Below are 20,796 nucleotides of genomic sequence, written 5' to 3'. Positions count from 1 at the left end.
AAGGAAACCTGCTCACAGCACCTCTGCAGAGGGATGCAGAGGAACACAGAGAGCGGCAGGGAGAGATGGCAAACATCAGATTAAAGCTGCTTTATCCATTTAAATGCACCACTCTATTTTGGATTCAAGTAACCATGTCCCTGGCAATGCCCAGCACAGCCCTGGCCAGCTGGCCACTAGATGTTCCCCGTGCTCCTCTCCAAGCACCCAGGAGACAGAGCTGTGCTGCCAAAGGCTCTGCCAGGAGCTGTGCCTGGGAAGCAAAGCCCCTCGGTGGGAAAGGAGTACGCTCCAGCATGAGTTGTACTGAGGCCATAGACCAATGCACATTTCTCCTGCAACCATCCCCTCACTTTTTTCAATGCTCTATTTTCTCCTCCCTCCCCTTTGCCAAGGCTCAGCCCTGCCTGTAGAAGAAATGATGTCTAAATCCCACAGTCTATAAGGAGAGTTTGAAACCCTTCTGCCTTTCTGGGGAAAATCCTTCAAGGGCAGAATTTAAACTTGTCCCTCCTCCAGTTGCCCCAGCGCTGAACGTGCCAGGAACAGCCCCAACCTGCAGGGCACTGCTTCCCCCCTGCCTCCACCAACATCTCCCCACCACATCTTCTGTCTCCCTTTCCTTCACTCCACAGCCGTGTAGTGCTTACCTAGAGTGGTAGGACTGATGCCAAGGGGTGCCAAGCGTACCCTGAGATATTTGCATCATGCTGGGATCGGGTTGGTTCTCCGCAAGTTTGGTTGAATGCCAGGAGTGAGGTCGGCCTGGAGTTTCACTCCGCCTGGGTGGAAGCAGAAGGATTTTGCACATCAGCAACAGGCCAGCTCCTCCAAGGAAGAGGAATGTGAAGTAGCACCGACATTTAACACCAACATCTAAAACTGCTCGTGCTCACTCGTGTTTCACTGCTATGTTCTTGTCTATTCCAAGCAAATCCCGCAGCAACCGCAGGACGTGTCTCTGACATTCACACAACACATTCCCCCTTGGATTTGCAAGGCAAGAGGCAAGTGGGTTATCACTGAATGCTGGGGGTCTTCCCCTCTACCTCCCAGCCAGCCTCACCCCTCGGGGCTGAGCCTGGGGGCCCATTCTCAGGGATCAGTTTACAGCAGTTTACACACAAAGCAGAGTGGCTGATGCGGTTCTTATGGATGCTGGGGGAGGATTTCTCCAAAGGTTCCCTTCATTTTAAAGCAATGACTGGCAAAGCCATTGAAAGAACCACATGCCACGAGGGGGTGGGGGCCTGCACAAGGCTCTTTTGATCTCTCCTGAAAATGAAGGAGAGACGTGACAACCAAGCTCCAGCAATGCGTGTCCCTCGCATCCCACCCCGGCTGGACAGCTGTCCCCAGGGTGTGTCCCCAGGCACGGCTGGCCCTCGGTGGCTGCAGGCACCAGTGCCAAGGCCCGGCCCAGTCAGCTCTGAGGAGAAACAACCCACCAACAGCCTTATTTAAAGCACAGAGTGGTGCAATGGAAAGTCAAAGCAGGGGATTAGTGAGTCCCTTGAACAGGCCACACAGATGCTTCCTTGCCCCAGCCTTTGGGCTTGTCCTCAATCCTCTGCTCCTTTCCAAGGGGGATCTCTCCTCTGCTCTGCAGTTTCTCACTCTTCCTGTGAGAAGGAAGAGCGGCACTGGACCTGGGTACCACGGAAATGTGACAGCCTGCAGGATAATGCTGACTAAATAAATGCAACAGGAGGATAGAACACACCTTTAAAGTTCTGTCTCGCTGAAAATTCACAGTACAGCATGTCCTTTACAAGTCAGGAAATAGATTAATATGCCCTTGGCAGATGTAACCCAGACACCAAGAGAGGACTCTCCTACTGCCTAAGATTGTGAGAAGAAACGATATAGGAAAGTGTACAAAACAAAAAATGGTTGTTAGGGTCAGGTCCTTTCCTAACACCAGTTAACACTGGCACCTGGATGGAAACAAGAGTGAGAAGCAGAACCATTTCTCCAGTGATTTTTCCATGCAGATGTCAGAAGCGCTGGTCATTCTCTCATCTGCTAAAAGAAGCAAGAAAAGGGGACATGCTTTTCCTTTTAATATCTGTTGTGGCAGGATTGTCTCAAGGAAAGTTGAACTTAAAGTCTGCAGAGGGCAAGCTGAACCCAGCACCATTTTACATTTACATGTGTAGGTGTGTTTAAGACAAATCTCTTCTGTTAAGCTCCTTGTCCAGAAAACAAGGAAGCTGGAAACTGCCAGATGGGAAGTTGACAAAACTGTTTATTAAGAATAACCCACATTCTTGCCTTTGTCTCAGGAGGTTGTAGGACTTAAAAGTGCAGAACTGTAATAATAATAACAACAACAACAAACCAACCTCATTGCCTTATTTTTTGTATATTCCCAAGGGCTGCACCTGTACTGTACTTGTGAAGGTGTCTGGACAATCTTATTACTAAAAAATTCCCCACTCCAGATAATAGAGAAAGTGATCCCTCTATTGTAAGTGCCAAGGCTGGAAAAAGAGACTCCAGGTTCCTCATGGACACCTCCAGTGATCAGATGACCTGGGCATCCAGGTCAGGTTGGCATCACGACAAATGCCTGGGAGAGAAGACACCTGGGGAAATCAGCGAACCGTGATGCAATGCTGGCACCTAAATGGCAGCTGTTAACACTGACTGCAGACCTGATACTGCCAAATTCACCCTGTACACTGGAAAACCAAAGGGAAAAGGAGAGTCTTTAATCTTGCTGTTATCTGGGTGCTCCCTGCTGGTCCTAGAGTTTGCAGGCAGAAACGTGCCTGGCCCATTAGAGGCTCCTCGAGGCAGCCTGGCACAGGCTGGATGTGGTCTGGGCTGCAAGGACCACACTCACATCTCTGAGGCCCTTCCCCAGTAACAGCTCTGCAGCTTTCTCTTATTAGGAAGAGCTGAGCGTGCTCTTCTCTGTAATCCCTGGGTTTTATACTTCGTATGCAAAACAGGAATGGATCTTTACGAGGACACCTTGGCACAAACACTACAAATGAATCAGCATCAGAGGCTTTCTTCGCAGTGTAACTGAAAGGCTGAGTTATCTTTTTCCCAAGGTTACAAACAAAACCATCCAGAACAGAGCATTCAGTCTCACTGCTGTTCTTCACATACTGTTCCTCGCCGATTCCGGAGCACACGCACAACTTGAGCGCTCTGCAGTCCAAAGGTACTCCAGCCCAGCATCCTCCAGGAGTGTACAGATACTCTGGTGTGAAAGGCCCATCTCTAACCAAAGCACAGAACCCAGCTTCCTCAAATTGCCATTTGCACCTTTCCTACATCCTTAGAAAGCTAACTGCAATCCCTGTGGATGTGCTTGCCCCCAAAGCCGTGTGGCCAGGTGGCCGTGTGGGAGGTTACTGGAGCTGGAAGGGACAGCCATGGCCTGGAAGGGATAGCCACAGCCTAGCCCACCATCTGGGGAGGTAGGAAGGGCCCTGCAGCACAGACCCTCCTCCTGCAGGAAAGAAGAAAGGTTAGGATGTGAGTGCAAAGCTTGTGCCTTCTGGCTGCGATCCCAGGCACTGAGTTACAAGGGAGAAAGCCAAGAGAGCAGTGCCCATCCTCACCTCGTCCTCCTCACAGCGGGCAACATTTCAAGCTACTGATAATTCTAACCTAACAAAACCCACATGGCAGAGGCAGGATGTCCTAAGCTGTGCCACACTGCATGGAGTAGCAGGACCTTTGTACACCTGATCCCAGCAATTCACCTGTACTCTCCTTCCAGGGCGACTGTGCACCTGCATCCACAGAAACCATCTGAATTCTCACCAGTGTGGACCTGTCTCCAAGATGGACACATCTAAAGGAGCATGAGCACAACAGGGAGACGTTTTCCAGACATCCAAACGTGCTGCTGCAGCCCCTCTGCCTGGCTGTTGGGCAGGAGATGAAGGAAAACTAAAGCACTCGGAAGCCTATTAGGATTTCGACAGAGCGAGGCAGCAATCTACTCAAAGCAATGTCGCTCTTAATTAAGGTTCAGTCATGGCTCTAAAAATAAGCAGAACAGACGAGGCCAATTAGAAAGGAGTTGGACCAGAGTGGCGTCAGCTTGATGTGTCTTTCACTAAATCTCTCTTTTTAGGCTCACAGAGCCCTTCTGGTAAATTCTGGGGCAGAAGAGGTCTGGAGTGAGCTCTGTCCCTTCACAATTTTGACTAAAAAGAAGGAAGACTCTTTAGAGAGAACTGAAGTGTATGAAATATTTCACATGATGGATCTTGGGCAAGAGTGTCTCTTCATCTATAAAAAGGGAGAATTGTGTTGCAATAGCCCAGGCCCTGAGTGCCATGTGGGAACCAAGAGACAGGTACCGAGCTTCCTGAAGTCTCTCTGGGATGAGGAAGCAGAGAATCAGAGGTTTCTGCTCAGATTTCCTACGATTACCATCATCAACTCTTTGAGAAAAACTCCCTACCATGCCCCTGGAAGGAAAATCCCTGTGTGGAAGCAGAGATGAGAACCACGTATGTGGATCTACAGCCAGATTTTTTCTACTGGTTTTTCCTGACAGAAGTGCTTTCTACCCCAGGCTGCAGATGGAAGTGCTGGGATCGCTCCAAGGTGATGGCAGCTGTGAGCAACGGGTGCTCCTTCCTTGAACTTAGGAACAGTCAAACATTGTAATTAATGATTACTGGTCCTGCATGTCACACCTCTGTGTTATCACGTTTCTCTGGGAACCCCCAGGCTGCCTTATCCAAGAAGGGGGCATTTATCCATTTTTCAGCAAAGGAAACAGAGTGCAGGGCTCGGAGCCTCTTCACCTTCCCTTTGCCCCAGCACAGGGCTGACAGGCAATATTTAGACTGGGGACTTTTCCCTACACAAGGAAAGGGTCCCAGTGGCATTCCCTGACACTAACCAGACACAGGCTTCAGCAGGAACAGAGGTGATGTATACAAACTTCACTCTGGCTGATTACTGGATTCAAGGACTTTGTCCTACCGGGATCTTCTGACAGCTTTCTATTTTAAAGACAGTATTACCAAGCAACATGACATGTAGGATTTAAATTGTAAAATAAGGAGTATTTCCGATCTCTACGTTGAGAAAGTGCTTGCCACCAGGATAGAGTCCCCCAGGACTGCAGCTTAGACATGCAGAAGCCAGGAGAGTCTCCAGCCTGGTACTTAGAGCATGTGTAGGCTACAGTGAGGAGCTGGGAAGCGCTGGAAGACTCTCTGCAACTTTACTCTTCTTGCTATGATTTTTCTCTGTTTCCTTTGCTGGAAAAAGAGGAAGAAAGAACAGATGTGGAAAAGAAGCAGCTGACTTGACTTACAGTCTTTGAGAAAGACCCTATTATTCCCTGTCTTCTCCAGGGATTCACATCACCTCTCAGAGCACGGGTGGAAAATCCCAGCAGCCAGAGCCTGCAGCGGCTTCCCCTGCCCGTGGCTCTGCAGAGCTGCACTGATTTAGCCAGACTGATGAACCAGCCCAATGGGCTCAATTCAAATAATTTTTTCTCATTCTTCTCCAGTCAGTAAATTAGTTAAAAAGACAGAAACCCAAGCATAGCTTGGATTCTTTCACACCCCGATATCCAACACACAGCAACTTGCAACAGGAGAGACTTGGAAACAATGGAAGGAATGTGTTTTCCCTGTCTCCTTCGGTGCTTAGGAGGAAGTGGGTGGCTGGCAGCAGGAACGCTGCCCTGAGAGCCCGATTATCCAACGGGAATGTGGACAATGAGGCACGGCAGGTAACCAAGGGGACTCGCAGGGCAAGTGTTTCAGGCAGCAGCTGGGCTCTCCTCTGAGCACCAGGCTACAAATCACAGGCAAGGCTCCTAAACTACACATCCAAGTGCTCCTGTAGGGATGATAAACGGGAGAGAAGCAGCAGGTCCTCTAGGTGGATGTATGGGGGTGTACACATGTGTTTGGGGGGGTAAGAGCGAGTCTGCAGAAAGCGAACCTGGCAGGGAACTGCAACCCGTGCTGTGGCCAAAGCAAAGGCTGCTGAGTCTGAAATACCCTCCCACACTGAAATTCTTATACATTAAAGCAACTTCCTGCTTGTAACCAAAGCTCCAGCCTGACTTAAACTGAGTGCATGCACACACAGCCTCCGACACTGCTGGAGAAGTAAAGCAAAACATTGGCTCTGCACCCAAAGACAAATTAATTCAAGTGAAATGCTAAACTTTGGAGCTTCTGTGAAGATCTGCTACTAAACTGATGGGCAAGAAGGATTTACAGAGGGCATATTCTGAATGATTCATTGCTTATAGGAAAGTGGTGGATGTCTGGGAGCTCCTTTCCCAAATTCGCCGTGGGTCACATACCTGGGGAACCGCAGAGTCCCACTCCACAGTCAGAGATAAATCTCTCCTTGATAAAACTACCCTGAGAAGAGAATTCAGCCTCTAAAATCTGCTGTAGCTGAGGCTGGGCAGGACCAGCATCTGTAACTGCAGTGGCCAAAAGATGAAGCATCTCCACTAAGATCAGGGAGTTTGCTTCAGAGGTGTGTCCTTGCTGCTAAGATCAGAATGTGACTCCACATGTCACATTCCCTTCTCAGCTGCTCACTCACAAGGACACATTTCCTCCAGCTCCAGGAAGTGGGCGCAGCTTCAAAAGTCAAGGTCTGGCCCAAATGCAATGTTGCCAATAGAAGGCACTGCTTTGACTTCACGGTACAAATCTCAGAAGACTGAGACAAAAAATCTATGAGGTCATCCAGATTACATCTGACTGATGTAAGAGGCCCTTCTGATGCCAGCAAAAGCTCTGCCTGAGTAAATGCTGTAGGATTTGGTCCTAAACTGCACGGACAAAGGAAGGGAATCAGGCTCTGCCACAACACCAGCCAATCCAGAGCAATTCAGGAAACTGATTTCTGAAGACATTTAACTGTTTAAAACTGCAGACAGGCATCCAGCAACCATGAATGCCAAGCTCCCACTGAAGCTCCTAGGCTCAGAAGCAGCCAGGTGATTTTGGAAAGCCAGGCACCTCAAGATGGGGAATCACAGCAGGCTTATACCACTTCCGTGGAGATATTTTGGTCCAGCATCTCTGTTGACCTTTACCAGTACTGACAAGAGCTTTTGAGGAGAAAGGACACCTCTTCCAGGACCAGTGAGTGCCCCTCAGGCACACCAGCAGCCAAAGCAGAAACTATTTTACATCCAGCCCTATGCAGATGGACATCCAGCTATGCTGATGGTCCAAAGGGTGAATTCATTTCCCTGGTGCTGTGCTGAGGGCAAGGAAACCTTGGGAAAATGTGGCTGTGAGCTTAAGAAACAGCCCTGGACCTCTTCCACCACAGGTACTGGGGATTCCCATTGCTCCACTGTGGAGTTTGCCAGCTGCTCCCAAGGAAGAGAGGCCACAAAACACACCCTGCACACAGGGACACAGAGAGAACATTCTCACCTGCTCTTCAGCCGTAACTTAACTCCTCCAGACCACGTGGCTTTGCTGGGCTGGAAGTCAGTGCTCACACAGTCCGGACCGAGTGGGCTGGGAGACAGGTTGGTGCATCCCTTTGCTGCATGTGTGTCCCTGTCAGAAGAAACCAAGGCCACGTAAACACCACCACACAAAAACCTCAGCCCCTGTATCCTATGTTTCATCAGCATTTTAGGAAAGACAGCATTACACAGACCCAGGGGGCAAGGCAGAAGCATCAGCCTAGTTTTTAAAAAAGCTCAAAGAACATGTCACAGAAAGCCACATGTATCCCCTGTGTAAAGCCACGTGTATCCTTGTTTTTCTCTAACCCGGGCAGTGCTCAGCACCTGAGAGAGTCCCTTGCACAATCCCACAATGCTGCTTCTCCCCACACAGGAGTGAGATCAGCTGCAGCAGCCACGGCACAAAACTCATTATCCTACAGCTGCATCTGGGGACCCTAAATCCCCAGGGGTGGAGTTCAGGGGTTCCACCGTGGGATATGCCTTTTCCACACCTCATGAGAGCTCAGGGAATGCTCTGAACACACAAGAGAGAAGCTAAGAGAAAGGTCCATGCAGTGGGAGGGAGAAAGAGAAACCTATCCTCCCCCTACTGATATTCCCCCAAAGTCAGGAAGCACAATATTTACCCCGCTCCAGCACACGCGTGCAGATGTCACACAAACACCGTGCGAGCATCGCTTCAGCTCCTTCCTTCCCCCAGGCACAGGAGAGCCCGCAACGCTCCAGTATTCCCACTTTAGCACCGAAACGCGGGAGAGACTGGAAATTTCGGCACGCCCAAGGAACCCCCCGGCGCCGAATAAAAGCGGGTCTGAAAGGCCCCCTGCGCCTGTCCCTGCCCGCGGCAGGCCTGGCCCGGGCTAAGCTGGAATTGCCTCTTGTTGTGCGCTGAGCCCACATGCCGGCATCTGGGGCTTTGGATAGCTGAGATGGCTTGGATGCCATTCCGGTGAGAGACCGGCCGTCTTTGTGTCCGGCTGGGTCCTCCCCCACGCTCCCTCCCCGAGCCCCCACGTGCCAGGCAGGAATGTTAAGCCTCACACAGCGGGTGAGATATCCCAGGGAAGCGCAGCAGCACTTTCACCTAGATTAGGGAAAGCGACTGGTCTGGAACGGCCTTTTCTGCTCGCCCCGCTTATCTTCATCCAGATTTCACCCCAAATCCTGCCTTGGCTGCCTTTTCTTTCCCTGTGCCAAATCCCGTCCTGCTTTGTCTGTGCCACCCCTCTCCTCTGAGATGATGTCAAGCCTCTCATCAAACCAGAAAGATTCCCTTCCCTGCTCCCATTCCAGCCTCGCTGTACACCGGGAGCACAACCTCCTCTACTGCAGCCCTGGGAAGCACCAATGCCAAAACCCTCAACTGCTCCAATTCTCTTTGCTCACCGAGTTTACCACGAGAAATCACCAATTTCCAGAGCCAAGGTGATTTCTTTGATAGAATTCTCAGAGTGCTGTTCCAACCCGTTTGAAAGCAGATACTGCCAGAGGAGATCTTTGCCATGTTACAGGAGAGGTCTTGGATCTTTCCTAACTTTTCTGATGAGTGCTTGTCATAACTTCCCTGTTTCCTAAAGAGCAGAGTTTGGCTCTCACGGGCCACACCACAGCTGTACTCCTGCAGTGAGGAAAGCTGCTCATGCCTTCTCTCCGGCCAGCTGTCTCCAAAGGAGCCAGTAACAATATTTAGGACTGGGAAACTGCCCCGTGCCAAAAAAAAAAAAGAGTAATCAGCAGCCTGAGAAACTGATATAAAGCTGTGAGTGCCAATAGCTCCCCGGGCACCACAGCCTAGTGATCTTTCAGCACTTGGGCTCTTTTTTTTTTTTTTTTTTTAAGAAAAAACAGCTTTTGAAACACTTTAAGGAAGCGAGAGACAATGCAGACTCTAAACTCTGCTGCGAGCAGAGCTTTCTAAGTCACTTCCAAGTGCTCCCATAAGGATGCACACAGCTCTGACCCTCAGTGGGCAGAGGGAAGGAAGGTAATCAGCTTGGGTGTTCCCCCTCCCAGGGAGCAAGCCGTGCTTGCCAGCACACATAACTTTGGGGTTTACCTCCCAGAGACAAAGACCCGTTAATTAGTGCCTGCGTGGGCTCTGGAGGTGCTGTGCGGGGGGAACAGGGAAACCCGACGGAGTTTTTCTCGAGCCTCTTAAAAAACTATAATTACAGAGCTCTGTGTGGCACGGCAGGCTCAGTAAGACATTGAAAACTAATCAGCCAGGCTATAAATAACAACATTAATCAGGGCCTGTGAGGAACACAAGACATGAGGACCCTTCCACCCGGGAAGCAAACACACCTCAGGGATGGAGCACAGCCAGAGGGGATGGTCCCCATGCAGGGGTGTCCCTGGTGAGAGCAGAGCTGGAGGAGCAGGGAGAACACCTGAGGGGACCCTAAGCTCAACACCTGTCCTCCCCTTGCAGCTTTCTGCCTTACCTGGCTGCTTTTCCCAGAAGGTTTTCCATGCCATTTCTAACTAAGGCAGCTCAGTCTAACAACCAGGAGTGTGTTCATCTCTATAAAGAGATAGTTCATCTCTATAAAGACACTTCTTCCACCATACCATGGAGACAGCCACCCTGGTACAAAGGGGTTGAGGGCCTACCTTTCCTCTTGGCAGTCACCACTCACCGTCTTCTCCTTCTAGTGACCCTTCTCCACGAGCTGGAGCTGCCCCAGGACGGCTCTCTGGGAGAACACCCAGCCCAATGGGATGCTCTTTAAGGCCTGGGCTGCATTTTATTTCGGGATGTTGCAAAGGGCCTCACAATTCCATAGCTAAAAAGTATCCCTGGCAAGGAGGGGCCTGCAGTTGTTCCTTTTGTTATCGTGCTGTTTCTAAAGTTCTCAAGTGGGAGACAGGAAACCCAGCACACACAGTCTATTTAAAACTCCTTTACCTCCCACCTGAGGCTGGCAGCTGCCTCTGAAATCTTTCCTTTTCTGCAAAGTTCATGTTTAATTATGAATTGTTATTTATACTTGCTGGTTCCACGGTGCCTTTGGTATTTAATACCACACATGTTCATGAGTACACTCTGCTCAGCTCTTCCCTCATCTAAAAATACGACCTGGTAGGATTTTTTTCCTTGATGCAAAAGAACACAGTACTAGAGAGTTAAGCCTTTTTTTAAGGCCAGCCTGCCCCTCAGGAGTTTCAGTGTCCCCTCCAGAAGAGAGGCAGCACGTCCTGAGCCCACATCTCTCTCTCCTTGCACAGCCTTGCTGCAGCAGCCATCTGCAAAACCTTTCCCTATTTTTTACCCCGTTCTTCAGAGCTCTTCAAGAGAGCATGTGTGGCCTTATTTTACATTAATCCCTACAAGACTGGTTTACCAGTTGCTGCCATCGATGTCTCGTGTCTTTCCCGAGTTGCCACAATCCCTGCGGAATTCAGTCGCTGTTTTTGGGAGATCCTTTGCCTCTGACCAGAGCTGACTCTGACCTCCTCTGCCTGCTTTATCTGCCTCCCTCGCTGACCTCCCATCACCTGCATGCTGACCTCCCATCACCTGCATACTTGGAACGTTTCACAGCACTTATCTTAACCTTTTGGGCTCCTGGCTCTTCTTCCTCACTTTCCTCAGTCTTCCTTATCCTTATTTATAATTTTCACATTCCAGTACAGACTGGTTTCCTAAATCCAGCCTGGGCAGTAAGCGTGGGTGTGTGCCTCTGCCCAGCAGATCCCTCCAAAATTACCTCTGAGTCTGCAGAGATCATATTCTTAATTAATTAAACTCCACATTTCGTAACAACAGCTCCCTGGGTAATGGAAGCAGCATAAATCAGTGCTGCACTCTCACTGAGGAAATGCTGCCATGTGAGCTCAGCTGCCTGGCTACAATTCCCAAAGAGGAGAGAGAGATTTTGCACAGGGGGAGCTGTACAAAACCCAACTTGGGAAGTTTTGTCTGCTCATAGCATTTGTTTCCCAGCACAGCAGCCTTACACTACCATCCTGTAACTCTGCTTTTTTGGTTAGCTGGTTGTAGTTCCAGGTATGAATCTAAGATATGGCTGAGATTATCCATAAACAGCACTTGGAACTATGTTTAAAAATTATTAAGGTTGGTTGGGTTTTTAAAAAATTTTTTAAACCAGGTATTTTTCAATGGTCCCACCTCTTGGAGTCACGACTACTGAGTTTGGTTTGCTGCCACGGTAAGAGAAGACCTAAGTCCCAGAGGATAAAATCCCCAAATGTTAATAGGTTTAGTAATTTTTAATGTCTCTTTACTTCTAAGTCCAGTGTTGTTCCTAGAAGAGAGGATGGAGGTCAAATTGTCATTTTTAAATCATCAGGAGTGTTTATAACCACTGTCAGAATTAAAAGAAAAATAGCTGCTCACAGGCTGATTCTTCTGAAAACGAGATTAAAGCAAGGAACTCCTCTTCCAACTTCTACAGCTGCATTCCCTGGTATTTTTGTCCCTTTGTCTTAAATCAGATGCTAAGAGGCAACCCTCCTCCACTAGAGAAACAGCCAACAGCACAGCACAGACACAAAAACACGAAGCAGCAACAAAGCCAAACCCAGCTCTGCCAGCCAGGAGGGATCCGGAGGAGTTAAAGCTGCTGGCTTATCCTCACAGCACCCCACGTTACACAATGTCACAGGGCAGCCCCAGATCCCCACCCAGCCCAGTGACACGAGGAGAGCTGGGCAGCTTCACCTCTGGCTCTCCTCATCCCACAGGCAAGCTCTCCGCAGCTGAGGAGCTGGAATTGCATCTCCCTGGGAATGAAAGCACCGCAGCCACGGCAGTCCCCCATCTCCTAGCAAACAGCAAGCCCTCCTGCCTCCTCCATGCCATCAGGGAGAGGGCTCCCCTGGGGAAGGGATGCAGAGGTGGGGGGGGAGACCACGCTCATCCTGGGCACTGACCTTGTGCTCGCCTGTGGCCATCCTGCCGGGCAGATCCTCCCGCTCCGCCTCAAGGGAAAAGACTGGATTGCTTACGTATTTCTTATTTTGTTACCTCCTGTGGCTGCTCCAGAAATAGCCCCTAATCCACATCTCTGTCACGCTCACAGAATCTCCTTGAGCTGCACTGGAAGTGCCCCATGTGTCAGAGCACAGAGGCCCAGGTGCTCTCCTGGTGGCAGCAGTGCCTGCACAGGTTTGTTAGTCTGTGCTCACGGGATCCCCGAGCCACACCAAGAGCCAGGAGCAGCTGGAAACACGTAGAGGAAACAACTTCTTCATAACAAAAATATTTATCAATTGAACTGAAACCTCCTGCACTAATAACCTCTAAAGCTTTTGCTAGAGAAAGTCTCAGTCCCAGGTAAAATCTCTTGATTGCCACTTAGCACACTTACTGGAGATGGGAAAGAGCCAGGTTCAAGTCCACAGTCTACTAAGGCACACAAGGAATTCAAGACTGTTTCATGGATACCTCAAAATGCCAACAGGCTCCACGTGTATAACCACTGGAAACTCTTTTTCATCCTGAGGTTTGAAATCTCAATAAGGCTCATTTAGCACATGAACCTTGGGACCAAATTAGGCATTCTTCCCAGAGTTCTGCAGCAAGATCCAGGTCTCAAGCAGAGACAACAATATCCACGTCTGGGATTCAGATGGGTCAGTAAAGCTCAGGGAGAAAAGCCCCACACAACCCAAAACCATTCAGAGAGGTGCTGTCTGCTGCTTCTAAGAAACAAGACTACTTAATACACATTTTCTGTACACATCACAGGCACAAGCTTGCTGATACCTGTTAAAACAGGATTACTAGAGCTGATCTGTGTGCCATAAGCCAATCACCAAAAAGGAAAAGAAGAAGTTTTCCAGGCACAGAGCAGAGGTGGCTCGTGCTATCCTAACTGCACAGGCCGTTGCTTGAAGTCACAGGATGGCCCATTTTAAATGGATCCATCTCCTATTGATTCAGCCATCCCTTTCAGTCTAACGGCTCATGTGCGGTGATTCCGAGCACGCAGAATTTCAGGGCAAAGCAACAGAGGTTGAGAAGTCACCTGGAATTAATCCAGACCCACAGCTTTCCTTCTTGGAGGGCTCTTCACTCATCCGACTCCAACTTAAACAACCTCAATGAGCGCTGACCTTCAGGTCCACCCAGAAAAAGCCTGGAGAAAGGGAACTGCGTTTTCCCTGTGCAACGCTGTCTGGTCCTACTTGTCCAGCATTTTTCTGGCATCCCTTTTCTGTGAGACTGGATGGGTTTTAGCTGACCTGACCTCAATCCCCCAATGCGGCCGCGCTGTGTTTGCACAGCCCCACACGAACCAGCTGCTCCAGCGCCGTACCTGTTTGCAAGCAGGGAGCTGAAAGGAGCGCTGGCATTCATTTGGGTTCCTCACTTCACTGGCCAAGGGATCTTTGAGAAAATGAACTCCCTCTTTGTCTGGGAGAGAGAGACCTAATCCCCGTTTTGCCCTGGAGGATTACTGGGTACTTAGAAAGGCACTCACATGCACATTTTTGGTTCGTGCCAGCTGCATTTGGGTCCACAATGTGCAGCGTTCCCTTTGGTCTTTAGCTCTGACAATAGGCATTCCACTGCACCCAGACCTCGACCCCAGAGACTGCCACCCTTTTAAAGGCACCCTAAACCCACGCTTTCTGAATTGGGGCCTTTTCTGCTTTGCATGAGCAGTTGGCCCTAGCAGCCCTGTGTGAATTCAGCTGGGCACACAGCCCTGAGCCCACAGCCCTTCCTTGTGCTGCCAGCCGGAGCGCACGGCTGCCTGCCAAAAAGACCTGGATCCCAGCTGGAAGGAAGAACCTGGAGGGCTGAGGAATTACCTTTTATCCCTACTCAGTTCCTGGCTTTCTGTAATAGAAGTTTATGGTTATACTCAATTACAGCTGTTTGTGACCCAGTGCCACCCAGAGAGCCTGGTGTTCCCACAGGGGCAAAGTGTGCCCCGTGCAGCTTTGCCCGAAATCTTTCTAGGATTGTGGCTTAATTCTGTAAAGTACTAATTTGGGAGGTGGTTCAATGGAAGCAAAGAACTCTAAATTAGTACCAACTTGAGCAGCACTCTGCCTGCTCAGGGGAGAGCTCACCTTCTCAGGAGGTCACAACTGTCTTGATCTGTCTAATGGTCCCACCACAAAACAGTGGGGTGGGATCCGCACTGCACCCTGACTCTACTTGCAAGGAAAATGCTTTCCTGCACCTTGTACTCAGAAAACCCCCTCAGAAAACAGATCTGCCTACTTGTTGTGTCAAAACAGGAATAAAAATATAGAGAAATGGCATTTTCATTCTTTTCTACCCCACCACGAACAGGACTATCTCTAAACTTGCTCTTGACCCTTACTGAACATCTCTTGAGGTTTTTCAGAGACACCTTTGGAGATGCTGTAGGATCAGCTTGGGGAATCAGAGCATCACACAAAGGTCAATCAGTAACGTTAGTCTTGCCAGGTTCTGGGGTATCCCAATGTTGAATCATGGGGATCAAAAGTCATTCTGTAAAAATGACAATGTTTAACCTTTCTAATGTAACACACACCAAAGCACAAGGTGGCTCTAAATGACAAGCGTAAGTGAAACAAAAAGTATAACTGCATCTCCTACGAAGAAAAGCAGCCACAGGGAGGAAGCAAAAGTCATACTCATAAATAAGGAGTAGTTTTCAGGATTTGGGAATTAAAATGATTCCATGGAAAAAGACTACAAACCCAGCATGCTGAAGGAATAGTTACGTTCACAGCAAGAGATTGGATAAGCAGAAGATATTTCCCCAGAATTACTCTTTTTACACTCACCCTTCAGAACAGTGATGTTTTCCAGCTACAAAAGGGCCATCCTAGGGAGGGGTCTGAATGTCAGGCAAGACGTGTCCCACCTGGGACCTGTCCCTGGGGTGCAGACCTGAGACCTGAAAGGCAAGCCCAGCCCTCAGTGGGAACGTTTTCCAGCAGCAGCTTGGAGCTGGGACCAGGCTGGATCTGCTGGTGCAGTGGTTTGCGTGAGCACTTCCTAATGTGTTCCACACAAACCTAACTAGGTCAGTTCAGACCAACAATTTAAATGGTTTAAAGCTAAAGATTAAGGGAGTGCTTACAGGAACTGTTCCAGGGGCAGATGGATGAGGTTTCTGGCACCGATGAGCAAGCGAGGGCATTAATCTCTTCCGCCAGCACAGCTGGATCTCTTTTCCTCACCTGCATATCTGGTGCACTTTATGGAACACACCCTGAAATTCTACCCTAGCAGCTCTCCCATGGAAATATGGATGTTACCAAAGTGCTGGAACAGTGGCTCAGCTGCTTTTTGAGAAAGTGGTCTCAGGAGTGACAATCCGAGCATCTCTTCAGAGAGGGCAGAAGAAAGGCTCATACTCACATTTGTCACAGGCACGGTGGACACTCAGCTCCAAAAAATCTAGTCTGCAGCTGAGTTGTCTCTCCTGATTATTTTGCACTGCTTCCTGGTATTCAAGATTTTAATTGCAGTGACTTGAGGGGTGGAGTGTGCAGAACTAAATCACCTTTACAGGTGTAGCAATGCCTAATCCCAGAATATGAGCTACTCCTTATGAGCTGCTTCTCCATCCCACTCATCACCCTCTTCCTGGACACATTCCTGAATACCTTACTCAGCACAGCATTCCATTTATTTCCTGGAGATTTCAGCAGGAGATTTGCTCAAATGAGAAATGAGCATAGATTGAGTAGGGAGATGAGGACTTGGCCAGCTTGATGAGAGTGCCCCAGGCAAGGTACAGAAATGCTGGCTGCTAAGCTAATAAATAAAGAAATAAATAAGTATCTGCTTGTCACTCGAAATATTTTTAGCATCTGCCAGTCTGGCAGAGATGAGCTTGGGCAAAGATGAGGACTGCAGCCATGACAACACACAGGAGATGAGAGAGGAACCCTTGGCCCCTCACACCTGCTCCTACAGCTCAGTGCCAGCAGGAAAACTCATTCCCATCACCTTGCCTATTGTTTTTTGGACCAAGGATCCTGACTCCAGACTCAAATCATTCCTCGGGCTCAAAGCAAGATCCGAAGCTGCGACTTGGGATGTTCTGTGCAAGCGCTGCGGGGCTGGATTAGCACCTGCAGAGGCTGTGGGAAGCTCACCTGGATGAGGTCAGGGGCTTCCCCAGTGATGCTGCCCTCGAGTACCAATGAGGTGAAACACCTCCAGGAACAGTTAAGAGAAATTTCACTACAGATTAGCATACGGCTTTGACTTCCAGGGAAAAACTCTCAGATCCTCCTGAGTTTCCAGTAACACGAAGGTGTTACTCTGTAGATGAAAAACGTTTCACAGCTCTTGGGAATCCCAGAAAACCTCATTTAGCCTAAATACCTATCAGTGTTTAGTAGGACTTTCCTCACTTCAGACACATCTCAAAATTCCACCCCAAACACTCTGAAACAGTATGAACTGCTTTTCCTTGGAACAAGCACATGAAGAAAGCAGGGAGGAGATGAGCACCTATTGCAGTGCCAAGTGACAGTCTGACCTGAGCTCTTCCACAGCAGTTACACAATAACAAGAGACATCAAAAATTCCTCTTGGAGCAGCAGCACCCTCTCAAAAGAAGCTGAATCTTTGCTATGGACATGCAGTGACTGGGACCCACAGCCTGGAAATCTCTGCATGTCAGTAGGAAAAAAGGGGAGTAACACATACCCCCAGTCTCAGCCTCTCCCTGTACACAGGACAAGCTGTTACCATCGTCATTACAAGCACCCCTCCCAAAATGAAGCCTTGGTGGAGCCAGTCCCAAACACAAATTGAGTCACAAGTGCCAAACTCTTTCACAGAGAGAACAACAAACCCAAATCCTATTAAGCAGCCATCAGTGTCAATATTTATGCCACACAAATCAGGGACAAGTGGCCTAACAAATGGTGTCAGACTGAGTGTGGTGAGATGGAAGAGGAAGGGGATAGATAGACTAGAGGGAAGGACATGACATTAATCAGCATCACCCCTGCAAACCCCTTGACAGAAACAAGGTAGTAAACTCATTAGCCACTTAGAAACTAAGCTCCCTTTTTGCCTGGACAGTGATAGCTCCCAGTTTCCAGCCAGGAGGTTTGGCATTCTTCACAGCAAAGCCACTGGGTCCCATAAAACCTTTTTCTCTCAATCCACCTCTCAACACACACCTCTCTCTGGTCCAGAGAGGCTTTGCTGGCTCAACCACTCTCTTCCCAACACAGAGCAGACCCATCCTGAAGTCTGGGCTGCAGGGAATTAAGCACTCAAACCAGCACGGGGTAAGGGGCTCCCGGGCAAACAATGTCTGCACAGGAAAACAAACAAATCAAAGGATGATTTCACAAGGCAAACTCCCTGGCTGCAAGAGCCACTTCACATATCCCAGCTTCTCCTTCTCCCTGTGCATCATTCCTGCCCCTGGGGGGTGGTATATACCATTTCCTTCTCTCTGCCTAGGTGGGAAAACACATTATTGAGACAAATACACTCCAGGCTGGATCTTTCCATCAGAGTTTTTAGAGCCATGCCTTACTACAGCACACATTTGCTCCCATGTATCCAGGGAAATTTAAGCTGCCATAGCACAAAGAGGATGCAGCCATCTCACACAGGGGCCCCATCCCCACTGTAACTGTCCTGGCCACCAGTTATCATCATACATTTGCTTAATTTAGGCTGAAATGGAGTGTGTCTCCAGCCCGGAGCCTGCTTGTAACTGCAAAGGAATCTGTGCCCTCCATAGCACACGAGATGGGATCAGGTCCCTGCTGGAGAGCACTTGGCCTGGCTATTTTTATTGTCTCCCTGAATACTTTTCTTCAACGTCGTTTTAAGTTGCTGAAAGAATACTAAAGATGAGGGTTTTTTTTAAAATAACAGACGCACTGATAATCCATCGGAACCGTGTCCTTTTAACTTTTGGATGTTTCTCAAATCTCTGCTCTTGTTGCCAGGATGCTGAAGGCATTTTGAAGGCACAGCACGATGAAATCTAATCAGGGTGAAGTGGGCTGGTTTCATTTCCATCAGATTCCTCTTTCAAAGGCACAGATTTACCCTTCTGATCCCGACCACTAGAACTGAGCCAATACAGCAGTTACTGCTACATCAAAAGCCCACCCAGTCCCTCTCCATCACGAACAACCAATGATTGGAATTCCTCATGGTTCTTTAAACCCAAAGGACACTGCCACTAATTCAGGCCTCAGTGCAACTAGAATGTAAAGGATTAGAGAAGTGTCTCTCATCTGAACACAAGCAAGCATGCAGCACATCACAGTTAGCCAAGCTTTTCATTCCAGTTAAACTCGGGAACAGCCCCCTAAATCATCAGCTTACACCCATAATGCTGCTCCAGAAGCAGAGGCACTGCTTCACCTGGATGTCCAAAGGCCAGACACCGAGCTGTGGTTACCAAACACTCAGTGCCAGCCATAAGAACCCTCTGTCTGAACAAATGTTAGCCAAGTGGGAATCCCACAGGGGCATTATACCCTGTTTGATGTCATATCCTGCTTATTTATTTGCTTACACTGCCGCTGAGGAGAGGAAGCCCAGGGATGGACCAGGCCCCACTGTGCCAGCTGCTCTGCAAACACCAAGGGAAGGATGATTGCTCACCCAGAGGGCTGACCATTAAAGTAGGGTCCACCCTAACTAAACAAATGCAGGAAGGACATTTTTCCCATCACTGCTGTTCCCTCAGCACCCCTCTCGAGTCCATCTGCTCACCGACACATCCTGCTTCTCCCATTGCTGCCAAGAGCAAGGCCGCTCTCCAGAGCGAGAAGGGCTCTACATCACCTTGCTTTTCTTCTCAGAAAAACCCCCGAGGTCTGTTCAGGTCTACTGAACACAGGGACATTTGTGGAGGCTCCTGGCTGCTGCAGAACCACAGCTTGCCCATCTCCAGAGGCAGGACTCCCACACTCCGTGGCAGCAGGCCCTCTCCAAGGAGCAATGCCAAGGAGGCTGGAGCTGACCCTGTATGCAGTTGTTCCCTTCTGAGCAATGTTTTATAGTTAAACTTCTGGCCTGCTGACCTCTGGAAGAAAAGCCTCTGGGATTATTAAATGACAGCCTGAACTTTCCCATAAAAAATTACAGTAATCCTTATTTCAGTCGAACTGAACTTCCCTCTTCGATTTAAGAACCACAGGTGCCAAGCACCATTCAACAAGCTCTCAATCTTCTAAATCCCCATATTATGGACCTGCAGAGCACCCCTCCCTCTCCCAGTTGTAGGCTGGCCTGGACTTCACCTCTCTTAGTCAAAGGACTTTTAGGGCACTGATTTTTCCCTAACACTGTTTGTGCTGGAGTCAAGGAAGATCTCGACAAGCACCACGAGGGACCTGAGTCAGACCTCTGTGGCTGAGGAAACACACTGGGATCTGAGCTTCATCCCACTGCTGACTGGGCTGAAGAAGGCAAAACAGGGCTGAGGTTTGGGATGAAAAATGCATGTGCTTCAACAGGTGCTGCTGGTGTCACATAATGTCACCCTAATTTAAGGCTGGGTATAGGCAGAAGAATGTGCAGAGGTCAGTCTTTAGAAGGCATTATAGCAGGGAATGAGGAAAATGGACCTCTGCACCTCCTGGGCAGAAGAAGAAGAGAAAGTTGAAGGCAAATGAGGTCTGTGAGTCACATTCCTCTCAAATTTACAAAGACAGATGCTGGCTGATAACGTTCTATTTGAACACAATTCTTTTCTTAGCCATTTTAAGGAGTCTGGGGGTCATTCCAACCAGGTGACAAAATTTCTCAGCTTCTGTCCCAGTTATCCAGTTGCAAGGTGCTTGCCAGCGGAACTCCCTCCAGGAACGCTGCTTACTAAAGCATGCAACACGGTGAGAGCACCCACGAAACTTCCCGCTGTTCTGATGCCCGGCAATTGCCTCTAGAGAAGGTGCTGTGAAGGGACCCTCAAACCCGGCAGCTCTCGCCCAGCTGCAGCCCGGACCCAGCAGGGCAGCGGATGACGCGGTCCAAGAAGTATTCGTGCAATCACAGCACAACAACGGGATTTAAATCCCACCTGGAGAATCCCTCCCGAGTAACGAGTTTCACACGCAGGGTCTGATCCTACACCCCTTCCCTCCCCGACCGCTCCCTCCCGGCATCCAGAGGCTCCGAAAACACCAAGCAAGAAAACAGCAGCTGGAAGGGGAAGGGGCGGGCGCCCTTGTATGGGAAGCTCTGCCGGTGCCGGCGGGGCTGCGGGGCCGCCGCCTTTTGTTAGCCCGGCCCTGGCAGAGGGCGAGCGGCTGCCCCGCACCGCGGGCAGCCCCCGCACGCCGGGTCCCGCGCACCCCGCTCCCCGCGCACCCCCCGCAGCCCGGTGCCCCCGCACCCCCGCACTCACCGTGCCCCGGGGCGCCGGTTGGTG

The 20,796-nt window shown here is 49.5% G+C and overlaps 1 protein-coding gene across 1 annotated transcript in view; it reads right to left on the bottom strand.

The window, feature by feature from the left end:
- Positions 1–20,796, bottom strand: part of SHROOM3 (shroom family member 3) — a 103,211-nt gene that overhangs the window by 17,140 nt on the left and 65,275 nt on the right. The window contains exons 3-4 of the mRNA XM_027668209.1: positions 7,410–7,538; positions 651–782 (exon numbers count right to left, since the gene is read on the bottom strand). Of these exons, the coding sequence (XP_027524010.1) occupies positions 651–782; positions 7,410–7,538 (261 nt within the window). The remainder of the gene's footprint in view (positions 1–650; positions 783–7,409; positions 7,539–20,796) is intronic.

This window comes from Corapipo altera, unplaced genomic scaffold (assembly GCF_003945725.1).
Source record: "Corapipo altera isolate COAL_440 unplaced genomic scaffold, ASM394572v1 214, whole genome shotgun sequence".
In the NCBI taxonomy this organism is placed as follows: domain Eukaryota; kingdom Metazoa; phylum Chordata; class Aves; order Passeriformes; family Pipridae; genus Corapipo; species Corapipo altera.
This window is presented reverse-complemented; position numbering and strand designations above follow the sequence as displayed.